The 17,023-nt window shown below is 42.8% G+C and overlaps 1 protein-coding gene across 2 annotated transcripts in view; it reads right to left on the minus strand.

Moving 5' to 3' along the window:
- The window catches only part of CACNA2D2 (calcium voltage-gated channel auxiliary subunit alpha2delta 2), a 283,654-nt gene that overhangs the window by 121,424 nt on the left and 145,207 nt on the right, over window positions 1-17,023 (minus strand). For both annotated transcript variants that reach the window (XM_056525126.1, XM_056525125.1), the window contains exon 3: window positions 15,713-15,829. In XM_056525126.1, coding sequence (XP_056381101.1) covers window positions 15,713-15,829 — 117 coding nt within the window. The remainder of the gene's footprint in view (window positions 1-15,712; window positions 15,830-17,023) is intronic.

Consider the following 17,023-nt stretch of genomic DNA (forward strand, 5'->3'; position numbering starts at 1 on the left):
ACATGAAGTAGCTTCAAAGCTTCTTGGTGTAATACTTCTCACAGCTGATAATATGTAACCAGTGTAGACAATCCTATGTAAGATCAACAGTCTGCCACATTGAGAGATTACTGCAGCTAATGATGTGTTTAGCTCAGAGTATTCAGCCACCTGATATCTGACTTCAACTTTTCCATATTCTTGCTCTTCTGGACATCATGAAACTACTACTCCAATCATTGTCACTAAGGCACTATTCAAATCATATTTATGGTCCATGCCATGGGTATAAGTTAGAATACCATTTAAATGGTGTTCAAACCTATACTGTGGCCTACCCGCACCACATGTAGTTTAGTTGTAACTATGTTGGGTATACTTTACACCAGTATTATCTGAGGGACAGAAAAGAGATGGTTTTAAGGTGTAGACCTACAGTAGGGACTATAAACATGATGTGAATAGGGCCTTGCTTTGACTCACGCCTGTATCCCCCCATATCCCACACTCTCTTCCCAATTCCCTCTAACTGTTAGAACTGCACATGGTGCAAATTACTGGGTGGTGAGATTCATGACCTGTGACCTGTGCAGATCATAAGACAAGTAAGTGCCTCCCCATCTCTACAGCTGTATCCTGCTGCTGCATACAAAACAGTCCCATCACAACCTCAGACTGTCTGAAGTTTCCATGGTCCCCCCTCCTGCTTTGCACGTTCTCTTCTTCAAGATGCTATAGCAGATGGTGTTGACATATACACAATCTCACTCACCGCTGCACCAGACGGTATTGTGGGTAAACCCATGGAAAGGTGCCCTCCTCCCGCGTCTGGCACATTTAGTGCCCGGACTCCCAGAGAGACAAGCATTTGGCAAAGAGATAACTTGGCAGCCAGCAGGGAAGTGTTATCAGCTTCATACCGACTACCCCATGTAACAGCTAAGACCAACCACGCAGAGCCTGCGCTATGGGCACGAGAAAGCAGCCGGCGCCAAAGACACAACATTAACCCTTTATTCTCTTCCCAAACAGACAGCTAAATACTGAGAGTTAATAGTACTGGCAAAATTGGTGGGAATGATAGAAGCTTTTTCTGTGAAGGTAACCAGTAAGATGCACAGACATCCAGCAACCTCTATTGGATCATTGATCTACAATGGATCTGTGGATGTCAGATTTCCTATTTGAAGGGATAAGAAAGGAAACCTCTTGGCTCACTGTGCTAGACAATGGCAGCACCATCAAATGGTAAAAGAGGAGATTCATAACATCAAGAACCTCTTTATCCTAAACTGTACCCAACACCAAGGCAGCCACTTTATCAGCTAAACACATAAAAGCAGGTTCTATCACATTTTAAGGTATAAGCCAATTCAGTGAGGTACCAGCTGCCCCATACATTAGTCCTTAGTTATCATGTCTAATGTCCAACTCACTATGTAAAACCACAGATGGTCTCTGCACCCTGCAGATGATAAGACTGAACTATCTTGGACTATAGGACATTTCTCTGCAGCGGTACCCTGCACCACCACCCCAGATACCAAGATACCAAACCCATGATCCAAGCACAGAAGGAGTCCTAATCAGATCCTGCACGCTGGGCACATAAAGCCGTACATCGGTTCACCCTCCATGGGACAACCAGGGACTATGCTAATAACACTGGCAGGATGGGGGAGGAAATGACTGAAATCAGCCTGAACTAGAAGCATTTGGAGCAGAAATGCCCTGACAGTGCCGCCTCGCCCTCAGGATCCACTCCTAATTGGCTCTCAGAGCATGAATTCACTGTCCAAGAAACAGAAATTATAGGTCAAGATTGCCTAATGCACAATAATGGATCCTAAAACACAATTAACCAGCCGGAGCATCATCCCATGGGTGCAGCAGAGAATGCCACAGATGCTGGGGGCAATGCTGAATATGGCAGGGACAGAAAAGGCAAGGGGAACCAGCATTAACAAAATGAGGGAGGGGTGTAAAATAAGGAGCTGGTCCTACAATAAAGATGTGAGTGTAAGTGAGGGATAAAACCATCACCTCCTGACGTGTGTCCGCCAGAGCTCTTTCAGGGTCAGCGATTACTGACCATAAATAAGATGAGAAACCCAGACAAAAAAGGGAAAATAAAGGAATATCAAAGGAGGGGAAGATATAAGAGAAAACATAATGAGATGCAATGTAACCATATGCAGTTTTACCTACAAGGACTGTCCAATCCACATGGTGGAAATCAATGCTGATTTTGCATCAGTTCCGCTCCTTAAAAAGTTGCATTATCTTTTTTTCCCCTTCTAAATAGAAAATCCTTTTACTCAGACTTTTCAATAACGTTTTTCGATGTACAATAAAATGTAAGTCTACAGAGAACAGATTAAACAACTTCCCACCCCCTTAAAGTGGTACTCCGGAGGAAAATAAATTTTTCAAATCAACTGTCCAGAGTAAAAGCAAATCCTCATAGCGAACATCTCCTGTGAATTGAAAGGGCGGGCTCTTCGTAGCTAATTTTCAGCAGCGTAATCTCCATTGACGTCAATGGGGTCTGCAGTGGATTTCCCCAGTGGAGATTCCGCTGCTAAAAATCAGCTGTGGACAACCCGCAGAGAGCCCATCCCTTTCAAACTTGCAGTGGGAAACCCGCTGCAAATTTAAAACGGAATCCGCTCGTGTGAACAAGCCCTAAAACAACTACATTTGTTTAGCCTTCAGAAAAGACGTTTGATTTGCCCTCCTACGGCCTCCTCCACATCTCCTGATGTACTTGCCTGATGTAGCGCCTCCATGCTCTGGACACTACGCTGAGACACAGCAAACCTTCTTGCCACAGCTCGCATTGATGTGCCATCCTGGATGAGCTGCACTACCTGAGACACTTGTGTGGGTTGTAGACTCCGTCTCATGCTACCACTAGAGTGAAAGCACTACCAGCATTCAAAAGTGACCAAAACACCAGCCAGGAAGTATAGGAACTGTGGTCACCACCTGCAGAACCACTCCTTTATTGGGGGTGTCTTGCTAATTGCATTTAATTTCCACCTGTTGTCTGTTCCAAATGATTCCTGAGAAAAGATACAACTTTAACAAATCCTCCAGCCGGGGAAAGTATTAGGTAAAGACAAGGTTTTAGCTTCTGGATATGCATAAAAAAAACTCACTGACAACAAGCAGAGGTTTTCAGCGTGGTGGCAAAGTGAATTAGAGAGCTGCAGTACATTTACTTACAAATTCAGTTTTATTATTTATTACACATATTTTATTTACTGGACATCGGCCCTTTAAAAATGAAAAATAATAATAATTTTAAATAAAGGCATAAAACAAGCAGTGTGCAGAAAGGAAACCTACATACATGAGAGCGAGTGGGTCGGCTGCTGGGATCTGTCTCCCGCCTGCTCCGTCTCCTCACTACAAACACGCGGCTCCAACACAAACAATACAAATAAATAAAACGCGACTGGATTTGAAGAATTAAAATTATAATTAAAACAAAGCTACTAACGGGTAATTAGCGAGGCGGGGGAGGGGGCCGCATTGTCATTATTAATTACCCCGCGCAGATTAAACCTGAGAGGATTTACTGAACTCTCCGCCTTTGGAGTTTGGTAAAGGATTTGTGCTGGGGAGAGCCGGCCGCCATCCACTCGCTCTTGGCTTCAGGGGGGTAAAACTGCTGCACAAAACCCATCAAGTCTGCGCTGGGGGGGAGGGGGCGTACAACACGACCAAATGTCAATGTCAATCAGTCACATGCGGTGTTCTGGACTGCTGAGACAACATATTATCGCTGACACAACGACTGGGGAGACGCAGAAACTTCCAGACGTTGGTATTTATTATCTGGGGCCTGGGACAAAGCTCTGGCTAGAAGAAACCGCGGGAAGGTCTGTATCCCACTGTGTGTGCGACCACAAAGGAGCCTTAGTGCCCCATGACAACTATTCCTGTCACAAGGTTCTGACAGTTCAGTGTTATACGGACATCAAGTTTCTAACCAAAGAATTACACCTTATGTTTCACGGCTTCTAGAAAACAGAATGATGGATTCTGATTGGCTAGTAGGAAGCCCATCATCCCAAAGCTGCCAGGAAGTGTTGTTGTGTGGACATTCCACAGAATGGCCAGTAAATATATGAAATCTATATATAGTACATACAGCAAACACAGTAAAGGAGATTAATATACAAGTGTAATTCTCCTTTAATGGTCCAGTTTCTAAAACCTATCTTTATACACCCTACCAGGGGATTCAGAGTTAATATTGAGGGGTCAACAGTTCATGACTCTCACCACTTGGAGAGTGGCTACAAAGAGTGTCTGAAGGACCTGTCCTACCTTATACAGACAGCTCACTGATATGAATGAACATTGTGTAATGCTTCATTTCTCCAGCGATGGCGCTGCAGAGGAACTGAAAACTTAAAGGGGTATTCCAGGCCAAAATCTTTATATATATATATATATATATATATATATTTCAACTGGCTCCGGAAAGTTAAACAGATTTGTAAATAACTTCTATTAAACAATCTTAATCCTTCCAATAGTTATTAGCTTCTGAAGTTTTCTGTCTAACTGCTCAATGATGATGTCACATCCCAGATGCTGTGCATGATGGGAGAATATCCCCATAGGAACTGCACAGCTCCTGGGACGTGAGTCATCAGAGAGCAGTTAGACAGAAAACAACAACTCAACTTCAGAAGCTAATAACTATTGGAAGGATTAAGATTTTTTAATAGAAGTAATTTACAAATCTGTTTAACTTTCCGGAGCCAGTTGATATATAAAAAAAAAGTTTTGGCCTGGAATACCCCTTTAATATCAGGTTTCCCCAAAGGCTAAAACTTATCACTGGGGGGGCTCAGCAGGGGGACTAATACACATTAGACATGTGTTGGCAGAACCCACCCATTTTAGAAGGACAGGCCAACCATCTAATGTGTATGGGGGCCTTCGGACTCTCCCATGAAAGATTATGTGGAGGAGAGAAGGATCGGCCATGGTGAACTTGAATTGCCCAATCCATTTGTTCTTAGGGAGGTAAGTCTGACAGTGGTTTAACTCTCTCCATTCCAAACACATGAGCAGATTGTTTATGTATTTGATGTGATCAGGATAGATACTATACTATAGATATATTGGGGGGTATTTATCAATTTTGCCTGTTGACAGTTTCTTTTTACCCTTTTTTTTTTTCACTTTGGTTTTCCTGGACATGCACCAAATTTATCATTTGGTGCAGGTTGTTAGTAATTTTGGCGCAAATGTTGAAATCAGCTGTTCACAGCGCCTTTTACACTGAACTTACCCCCACAGAGGACGCGTATTTAACCCTGTAGAGCGGCCATTTCGGAGTCCCTCCTGCAGTATATCAGCAAGTGACATGAGTTATTTTCTTTTGTGGGGTTTATAGCCACCATGTGAAATGGATATTAATTTCAACTTGGGTATTTTTTTTTTGTTACTTTAGTGCAGTGGTCTTCAACCTACGGACCTCCAGATGTTGCAAAACTACAATTCCCAGCATGCCCGGACAGCCGTTGGCTGTCCGGGCATGCTGGGAGTTGTAGTTTTGCAACATCTGGAGGTCCGCAGGTTGGAGACCACTGCTTTACTGCTTACTAGAGATGAGCGAACTTACAGTAAATTTGATTCGTCACGAACTTCTCGGCTCGGCAGTTGATGCCTTTTCCTGCATAAATGAGTTCAGCTTTCAGGTGCTCCGGTGGGCTGGAAAAGGTGGATACAGTCCTAGGAAAGAGTCTCTTAGGACTGTAACCACCTTTTCCAGCCCACGGGAGCACCTGAAAGCTGAACTCATTTATGCAGGATAAGTCATCAACTGCCGAGCCGAGAAGTTCGTGACGAATCGAATTTACTGTAAGTTTGCTCATCTCTAGTGCTTACCTTTCCTGAACCTGTGTGGCCATGTCCAATGCTGGCTCAACGGAGGGTGAAGGTTCCTCAGAGACAACTATGTCGCAGGATAGTATTGCGCAGCCCCGGAGGCGTCGCTGCTTTCACAAAAAAATGTTTTTCATGTATTTGTACACCTTTACATTTCCTGACATTGCTAAGTGTGTTTTCCATGTGCAAAATTTCTTGGCGGGGATTTGCACCAAAAATAAAAAAAAACGGGATTTGCGCCAAAGATCGATTGGTGCAAATGATGAATTACTGACTAAAGTTAAAATCACACACAGGACCGTGGGATTTTGAGAAAGTTGTAAAAATGACAGTGGAGAAGATGCGCCAAACTTTGGCGCAAAAAGACACTGCGCCAAAGTATTGCGCCAAAGTTACGTGAAAAAAAAAAAACAACACATAAATCCTTTGATAAATAAAATACCCCCCCATTGTGTGTACGGCCAGCATAATAATTATGGATAATGGCCATTTCTAGTAATAATCAGTTAAAGAACAGGCAATTGTCTTCTATACAACGTCTTCTATAACATGGACCTGCCCCAGAAATGGCCCCCATGAACGGAACAGATTTTAAGATTTCTTAAAGCTTCTGCAATAAACATGGCAATAGGACCATTCCCAAATCATGTCTGACCCTTCCACTCTGGTGGGCGGCAGCCTATGATAGAAGTCATCCATTGTAAACTGTTTAGTTTTTTTTTAAACTTATAAATGGCGCAGATGTAGAAGCTGCAAGATTTGTTATGTCCTTTTAGCCCCAACGCACGTCTGAGCCATTTCTGTTGATAGTCAGCAGAATGTTACATTGTTGTAAGCGTACAGTGTGTGATCAGCCTGTTTACTGCTATGGATGGGACTGCGCTAATGATGGCACACGCGGGCTGTCACACCGCTGTCAGTGCCCCTCCCCCACTCGGGGATTAATGTCTTCGTTAGCTAATCTGCTTTACTGCTGCATTTTTAATCCAATTAAACCTGTCAGCCCCAAGTGATTGAGATCAGAAGGCGCTCAGGACGGGATGGACGGCGAAACTAATGAGGTGCGGGGACCCAGCGCAGAGTCCCGCATGATATGGCGCACACATACATCAGATGATGCCACCCGTTGACATGGTTGTTCACCTATCTACCAGCACTATTGTCATAACGCATCGCAAAGAAGAAGAGGAAAGAACGAAAAACAGATCCCCCTTAAAGGGATTCAGAAGTCATGACTATGTGACAGGTATTACAGTGCACAGACATTGTAACCCAGCTTTGGAAAGACACTGAAAGACAAGTTAAACCCCTCCCCCAGTCCCTATGTTTTGCTATGTTGCCTGTGTGTCAGTTTTTACTGTAGTTTTTGCATACCATTTCTAAACAAGATTACTATGAAACTGTCCCAGAGCAGCCAACCTGTGACTTGTAGTTCTACAGCAGCAAATGATAAAGTGCAAGCAATACAGGCCTTAAAGGGGTATTCCAGGCCAAAACTTTTTTTTATATTTCAACTGGCTCCGGAAAGTTAAACAGATTTGTAAATTACTTCTATTAAAAAAATCTTAATCCTTCCAATAGTTATTAGCTTCTGAAGTTTTCTGTCTAACTGCTCAATGATGATGTCACGTCCCGGGAGCTGTGCATGATGGGGAAAATATCCCCATAGGAACTGCACAGCTCCCAGGATGTGAGTCATCAGAAAGCAGTTAGACAGAAAACAACAACTCAACTTCAGAAGCTAATAACTATTGGAAGGATTAATATTTTTTAATAGAAGTAATTTACAAATCTGTTTAACTTTCCGGAGCCAGTTGAGATATAAAAAAAAGTTTTGGCCTGGAATACCCCTTTAACTGTTACCTAGGTCTGGGAGACTGCTGTGCGCCTTTACCGATACATATTCTGTATTATTTCCACTGAGACTCCTTTTATTTCATGTTTCCTATAGCATAATGCAGGTCACATGACATGTGAGAGTGCTCCTCTCCAGACTGGAATACACAGAGGACACGAACAGAGGACGCTGCTGTCAGGAGACCTTTCGTTGCCATATTTCACGGGTGGTTTGGTCTCGCTGCGTCCCATTTGAAATGTAATGAGAAAAGAAAACGCTCGTATGGACGAACAACTGGAGTGAATGGAGCAGAAGATAACGCCAGGTGAGACCTGACGGCGAGGCAAATCTGAGGAAACTGCAAAAATTACTATACAGATACCAGAAAATATCCAAAACACATACACGGGTTTATTAGGGATACTTCACCTGCTGGATAACTAAATCCAATCTATAGCACCCTGGTGTCTGCCATAAGATAGGTGTCTATTATCTATTGTTCTCTGTCATCAGCCATTTCAGGTTAAAGGGGTACTCCGGTGAAAAACTATTCTTTTAAATCAACTGGTGCCAGAAAGTTAAACAGATTTGTAAATTACTTCTATTAAAAAATCTTAATCCTTCCTGTACTTATTAGCTGCTGAATACTACAGTGGAAATTCTTTTCCGTTTGAAACACAGAGCTGTCTGCTGACATAATGAGCACAGTGCTCTCTGCTGACACCTCTGTCCATTTTAGGAACTGTCCAGAGTAAAAGGAAATCCCCATAGCAAACATATGCTGTTCTGGGCAGTTCATAAAATGGACAGAGATGTCAGCAGAGAGCACTGTGCTCGTGATGTCAGCAGACAGTTCTGTTTCAAAAAGAAAAGAATTTCCGCTGTAGTATTCAGCAGCTAATAAGTACAGGAAGGATTAAGATTTTTTAATAGAAGTCATTTACAAATCTGTTTAACTTTCTGGCACCAGTTGATTAAAAAAAAAAGGTTTTCACCGGAGTACCCCTTTAATTGCAGGACAGGTGCCATTTTGAGCCCGAAGAGGCTGACTGTAGGACTGGTAGCCCTTATCTTAATTGCGATCTGTTCCCCTTTAAATGCTTTTTTCTAGTATTTTTTTTAAACAATGTGATCTCATTGTACAGTTCTGTTCACACTGCAAAGTCTATAGATTGAGAACACAGATAGAACCTGCGACTGGCGTTTTTTTATTTGTGTGGAAATTGCAATTTTTGGCCCCTTCTCCATTTCTCCAAAATTTGTTGGGCACCAGTGATGGAAAAAAATGTATTTAACGAAATTCATATTTTTAAACCGAGATCAATTTATGTGTGCGGGCAAGGCACTTAAAATATAGCGGACAATAATAAAAATGTAGTGTGTGTATGCGTTTTCCCCCTTTTTTTTTTTTTCTAGGTAGTACTACTACTTCCAGCATGGAACACACTTTTCCATGATGGGAGTAGTAGTACCTGTACTAATAGACAGATCGCCCTGGGTGTCACTCCTGACACCCGATGCGGAGCAGCTCTATACAGCACTCACGTCTCTGTACTATACTCTGGTCGGCCAGTGATGTGAATAGACATTCACCTGACTCATTCATATTGTCCGGGTGGGGATTGGCCGGATGGTGGCAGCCAATCACCACTCTCAGCTGGAAATATGAATGAGTGAGTGGCCGGCCGGAGTACAGAGAAGAGATGTGAGCGCAGGAGAAAGCCCCTCCGCATCTCAGGGATGAAGGAAGAACGCATCGTGCGTCAGGAGCGACACCCGCTGTCATCGGTCTTTAACTGCAGGTACTACTGTTCCCAGCATTGAGCAGAGTGTGCTCCATGTTGGGAGCAGTAGTACCTACAGTTAAGGACAGATCACAGCGGATGTCACTCCTGACACCCGCTGTGATCCTCCCGTATAATGTATAGATGGGGCCAGCCGCTCTTCTATGGTCCCCTGCACTGACGTATATATTCATATTTCCATCCGGCCAATCACAGCTCTCTGCGGGAAATATGAATAGGTATATATATATATGGCAGTGTAGGGGACGATAGAAGAGCGGCCGGCCGCATCTATACATTATACAGGAGGATCGCAACGGGTGTCAGAAGTACAGGTACTACTACTCCCATCATGGAACAGTGTGTTCCATGCTGGGAGTAGTAGTACTACCTAAAAAATAAAAAAAAAGGGAAAAACACACACATACTACATTTTTATTATTGTCGGCTACATTTTTAGTTCCCTGCCGCCCACATAAATTGATCCCTTTTTTTTTAAATAAAGGGGTATTCCAGGAAAAAACCTTTTTTTTATATATCAACTGGCTCCAGAAAGTTAAACAGATTTGAAAATTACTTCTATTAAAATAATCTTAATCCTTCCAGTATTTATCAGCTGCTGAAGTTTAGTTGTTGTTTTCTGTCCAACTCCTCTCTGATGACACCTGTCTCGGGAGCTGTCAAGAGTAGGAGCGAATCCCCATAGCAAACCTCTTATGCTCCGGACAGTTCCTGAGACACTGTTGTCAGATAGAATAGAACAACTCAACTTCAGCAGCTGATAACTATTGGAAGGATTACATTTTTTTTTATAGAAGTCATTTACAAATCTGTTTAACTTTCTGGAGCCAGTTGATAAAAAAAAAAAAAAATATATATATATATATATATATATATATATATATATATATATATATATGTATGTTTTTTCCTGGAATACCCCTTTAATAAAACTTTTGGTATAAAAAAAGATACATTTTGTTAGATACTTTTTTCCATCACTACTGTATCTTTTAAATTTTTTTAATGGTACCCTGCGAAATTTTATTAAAAAGGTATCTCCATCACTTTTTTGGATTGCTAAAGTCTAAAAAAGAATAAAAACCACTTGCAAAAACGCCAAAATCAAAACCCACATGTTGTTTTTCTTGGCGTTTTTTTTACTCCCATAGACTTTTATGGGAGAAAAATGCCTTGATTTCAGCTGAAAAATGCCAAAAAAGAGTGAAAAAACGCCAAACTGAAAAACGCAAAGTGGAAAAAGAATTTTGCACTTTCTCATTGATTTACAGCTAACATCTGGCACATGGTGGTCTTTTTGGCATTTTTGGGGGGGAAAAAACGCAAAGGGGTACTCCGGTGGAAAACTTTTTTTTAATCAACTGGTGCCAGAAAGTTAAACAGATTTGTAATTTACTTCTATTAAAAAATCTTTGGCCGACATTTATCATTGTCTTTAGACTGTTTTTGTGTCTACAAAAGGCACAAAAAGGCACAAGCAGGGTTTATTTGTGCCTTTTTTGCGCCTTTTTGTTTACACATTTCTGCTGATTTTGAGTTGCGATCCACTGATTTTGAGTTGCAATCCACTGATTTTGGCAATACACATGATATAGAAGGGATTTATGAACTGCACCTTTTTGTAAAAAGGTGCAAAAAAGGTGCAAAGCCACTGAAAAGTCTCTAAAACTATACCAGCCCAGACCTGGCGTAGCTTTTTAGTATATGTGAAGAGAGAAATTTGAGAAAATGTGACCTGCACAAAATTTATCAAATGCTCTGTGAACATTTAATAAATTTGGTGTTTCTACACATTACAGCACACAAAAAAAAAGGTGTAAAAAAATGCTTCACTTACACTACAATGATAAATGTGGGCCTTTATCCTTCCAGTACTTATTAGCTGCTGAATACTACAGAGAAAATTATTTTCTTTTTGGAACACAGAGCTCTCTGCTGACATCTCTGTCCATTTTAAGAACTGTCCAGAGTAGGAGAAAATCCCCATAGAAAACATATGCCGCTCTGAACAGTTCCTGAGCACTGTGCTCTTGATGTCAGCAGAGAGCACTGTGTTCCAAAAAGAAAATAATTTCCTCTGTAGTATTCAGCAGCTAATAAGTACTGGAAGGATTAAGAGTTTAGTAAAAGTAATTTACAAATCTGTTTAACTTTCTGGCACCAGATTATAAAAAAAAAAAAAGTTTTCCACCGTATACAATAGACTCATGAAGCAACAAACAAAACTCTTCCAAGTAGGTAACAATTTTCCTAATAAGATGACATCAACGCTGGATATGCGCCATTCTAAGGATGTCGTCTATTGCCACTGCAGTAAGGTCTTACCATGGGCAGGCTTACTTAAAGGGGTACTCCGGTGGAAAACATTTTTTTTTTAAATGAACTGGTGCCAGAAAGTTAAACAGATTTGTAAATGACGTCTATTAAAAAATCTTAATCCTTCCAGTACCTTTTAGCAGCTGTTTGCTACAGAGGAAAATCTTTATTTTTTCATTTCTTTTTTGTGTTGTCCACAGAGCTCTCTGCTGACACCTGATGCCCCTGTCAGGAACTGTCCAGAGAAGGAGAAAATCCCCATAGCAAACCTATGCTGCTCTGGACAGTTCCTGACACGGACAGAGGTGTCAGCAGAGAGCACTGTGGACAACACAAAAAAGTAAAGATTTTCCTCTGAAGCAAACAGCTGCTAAAAAGTACTAAAAGGATTAAGATTTTTTTTTTTTATAACAGTAATTTACAAATCTGTTTAGCTTTCTGGCACCAGTTCATTAAAAAAAAAGTTTTCCACTGGAGTACCCCTTTAACACTGCGTCATAGTTCTGGCACAATTTGAGACAGTTGTGACAGTTGTGTTGTGCACTACATGGGGGGGATCTATCAAGCTGTCTAATTATAAGATTCTCTTTGTTGCCCTTAGTAACCAATCAGAGCTCAGCTTTCAGTTCCCATATTGCTCTGTAAAATAAAGGCTGAGGTTTGATTGGTTGCTATGGGCAACAATGCTAGGATCTTACTATAAGACAGCTGGACAAATCTGGTTTCTATAGCTTAAGTCGGTTGCAATTGTATGGGTGCTGGGATTGGCACCGACCCCATTAAATCCTATGGCTCAAATGGAGACACCTACTGACACCGTACAGGTCATTTTCTAACTATAACAGATTTTAGACATGAAAACACAGAAGATCAATTTTTTCATTTTTTTGCCAAAAGTCAGATACTGTCACAAAATGACCAAAAGGGATTGACTAGCCAACTTTGTTCGGATCATAGAATGGGGTCCGTGTTGTCCGTGTCTGAGCACATATACAACTGTAGCCGACTTACGCTTCAGAAATCCCATCCATGCCACGGAGGCACAAAATATCATGTTAAAGCACCTTTAGACACTTTTGCCGCTGTGTCTAAAGGAGTAGTTTTCGGTAATGGGGGTATGCTTTCTGCAAAAGGGAGCAGATGTATTTAATATTTGTGATTTTTTTTTTTTTTTAAGTCACTGCATTTTTGTGCAATCCCACTCCACTTAATGGGTGGGGTTGCACCACAGAAACCCACAAGGGGAAAAAAGTGCATTGAAAAATGTGCCAAGTGCAGCATGTATCGCATGAAAAGAGGATACATTGTGCAATCTGATATTGAGGAAAGAGGAAAAAAGTGCAAAAGGGCAAATGCCACTGCCAATAGATCCTGCTCTCCTGGGTGAAGTGTCCTATTTCTATAAAATTAGAGGTACCAATTAAGCCACCCCCCCGATCTGTCAAGAGGAGAATTTATAATCTTGTGTAAACATTTCCTACTCTACTCCAGTCAATTTAAGACCATAGTTCTGCATCCATTTTTGTAAATCATCTTGCTGAGCCATTTTGAAGTCTGCTCAGGAATTCTGGTGCTGGCAATGAGATTCCATTGCACACTACAGAATTTCAGCACCCGAAATTCCATAGTGTGAACCTAGCCTTAGTGTACTTACACACAGGGCAGATGAACTGCAGATTTTCTGCTGAAAATGTTCAGCATTTGCACACAATTCCACAGTAGAAAATCCATGCTGATTCACTGCAGTAGAAACTGGTGCCGATTATATGAATGTATTTTTAAAAAAACCTCAGTCCGGGAAATTATTATTTATCAAACCTTGTGCAGAGGACCAAGGAGTCGTTGTCCATAACAACCAGACTCCAGCTTTCAATTGTAAAAAAAAAAAAAAAAAAATGGCCTAAAAAACAAAAAGCTGGAATCTGATTGGTTGTTATGGGCAACTTCTTTACTGTTCCTCTGCACAAGTTTTTATAAATCTCTGCCAATCCCCAGTTGAGAAAGCTGCTAATCCTTACTGATTTTGTAGCATAAACTACTGATTATGCCCAGAGTTTTACATCCCCTCATTCACATTTGCTGCACCCCTGCAGAAAGATAGACTATTCTTTTTGCGGAATCGCCTGCAGAATGTCCCGCCGGAATTTTTCTGGATGAAAATTCTGCTGTGTGAATGAGACCTTAAAGTTAGTAGGAAAAATTTTCAATAAATGAGCAGGATATGTGCAAACACAAAGTGACATACTGCAGAATGAGAATTTGTACAGATCTTTCAAAATCTCATTCACATCACTCATACAGTAACATGCTGAGAATTTTAAAGGGGTACTCCGCCCCTAGACATCGTATCCTCTATCCAAAGGATAGGGGATAAGATGGCTGATCATGGGGGTCCCACTGCTGGGGACCCCTGCGATCTCGGCTTAGACACCCCAGACATCCGGTGCACGGAACGAACTTCGCTCCCTGCTGGATGACTGGCGATGCAGGGCGGAGGCTTGTGACGTCATGGTCACGCCCCACTCGTGACATCACGGCCATGCCCCCTCCCATAGTCTTGCATTGAGGGGGGCGTGGCCATTATGTCACAAGCGTGGCATCACTGGCCTCCGGGGCTGCACCCAATGCTCTAAACAAACGCCGGGTGCAGCAGGGAGATCGCAGGGGTCCATAGCGGCAGGACCCCCATGATCAGACATCTTATCCCCTATTCTTTGGATAGGGGATAAATGTCTAGGGGCGGAGTACCCCTTTAAGCATACAAATCTGCTGCCGAAAATTAACAGTGTATTCAACCCAGGTGAAGGTATCCATAGTGTAGGTACACAGAAGTTAAGTGCTTTGTAGAAAAACAGTAAAGGAAAATTTCAATGTATATCATGGTGCGACCATACAGATGAACAGATTAAACTAAAGATTCTTTCGTTCTTTAGAGGCCTTTTAAAAATGTAAGAAGCTATTTCGTTGCTTGTTGCTATGGGCAACTGCACCACTCTTCCTCTACACAGGTTTTAATTAGGGATCGACCGATATGTTTTTTTTTAGGGCCAATACCGATAATTGGTGCAGGTTAGGGCCGATAGCCCATAACTTATACCGATATTCCGGTATAAGTTATCGGCGCGGGCGCGTTAAATCAATGAACTGCAGCGGCTTTTGCGGTGCCATAGACCACCGCCGCCACCCGCTTCTCTCCCCCTGCCTGTCCGGGGGTCCTCCTGAGTCCTATCACCGCCACCGCGAATGCCCCCATCCCCCCCCAACTGCTGCACCGCTCCCCGCCCCCTACCGCCCCACCCCCCACCGCAGTGTCCCAGCCACATTGCCTCCCCATCCCTGCTTTTATAATTACCTGTTCCCGGGGCCCGGGGTCTACTCTACATCTGGCTCCGGTGGCGTCCTCCTGAGCTGTCACTGTGCGCACTGACGGTGACGTTGCGTCACGTCACTCGTCATTGCGCACAGCGTAACGCAGGACGCAGCAGGAGCGAGAAGTAGCATGGACCCCGGGCACAGGTAATTATAAAACCGGGGACGGGGGAGGCAATGGGGCCGGGGCGGTGCGGTGGATGGTGCGACGCGGTGCGGTGTGGGGGGGGGGGGTGCGTTCGCGGTGCGGTGGGCGGGGCATTATCGGATTATCGGCAACGTAATTGCCAATACCGATTATGCCCAAAATCGTGATTATCGGCCGATAATATTGGCCAAACCGATAATCGGTCGATCCCTAGTTTTAATACATTTCCCCTGGTGTTTTGGTGGTGTGGTCAAACAGTAGAGCTAGAGGGAAAATAGTAATCCCCAACATGGCCGCCAAGAGTGTATTTTACATTCCCCACCATTGCATTAATGGTTCACTCACCTTCAGTGCTCGCACTTTTTTGGCGAGAAGGGTTTCAATGTCACCCGCTACTTTCTCCACCAGCTTGCGGGGAACGTTCTCCTTTACCTCAAACAGATTCCGCTTCTCTCTGTAGAGCTGCAGGAAGACAAGAAGACAAATATCAGGAAATAGAGCTGCACCCAAAGGACAAAACATATGGCTGCACTAAGGTTTTCTGTGTCATTTTTAAGACAGGATCTGTGGAAGTGAATGTAAAATGTTCTCATTTATTATTAGCAAGCACAAAGCCTATTTGAATGTTTGGGATTTTTTCAGTATACAATGATAAAGGTTCATTTACATAGAATGGACTGATCCTTTAAAATAGAGAATGTGGGCTTCCCTTCTCTACCGATAGGACGACTTCTCATATCGGGCCTCCTCTGCCGTTACTCTACATCTCTAGCCCTCGGTGTGCTGAGCTCAGCTACTAGATTGCCGCTCCCACCGGACCCCTCATGGCTGCAGCTGCTGCGCTCATCACCAGCCGTCAGAAGATTATGGGAAGGGGATTGAGCTCACACTACATTGCGGTGCTGAGTCAGCATCTGACAACCACAGATATTAAATCAGATCTCCATGTGCTGAGTCTGGGAGATCTAAGCAGAAAAATCCCCTAACACCAGCAGAGTCCATGCATTTAAAGGGGGAGCCGCAGGGGTCTAGAGATGGAGCTGAAGTCATGTTATCTCTTATAGAGATCTCCAGAAAACGCAAGCAATGAAGATAAATACACAAGGCACCACAAACATCTTATATACAGATAGAAAGTTCAACTAACTAAGGCTAAATTCCATAAAAAAATCATGAAAAAGCAATGCAGCACTATTTATTCTGGTAAAATGCCAGACACCATGGCTAAAACCCAATGAACTTCATGGTGAATAGGAATTGTCGGGCACCATCAGTGCGAGTGACACTGGACCACCATTACATTCACTGCTCTGTTCATATAACAGAGTAAAACAGGGGGAAAACATAGGGGCCAAAGCCTTACTGCTGCACTGTATAGTATGAGACGTAGTGTAGACTGCTGAGACCCTGCCAGCTCCTAATGTACCCAACCAGCCCCCCCCCCGCCCACCTGAAATAAGGAGGCAGGACACCAGTTTACACTTTGAAGTGGGAAGAGGTTGGCAACAGCTTTTATTTTAAATAAGCATATCAAATAAGGCACACATTCTCTGTCCAAATCCATGCGGTACTGCCCCACCGACTCCAATGTGCAGGTCACCCACCAGACTGACCACATCTTTGCCCTCTCTAAGCGCCCGCTGTGACTTTAGATAA

Source organism: Hyla sarda, chromosome 6 (genome assembly GCF_029499605.1).
Source record: "Hyla sarda isolate aHylSar1 chromosome 6, aHylSar1.hap1, whole genome shotgun sequence".
Lineage (NCBI taxonomy): Eukaryota > Metazoa > Chordata > Amphibia > Anura > Hylidae > Hyla > Hyla sarda.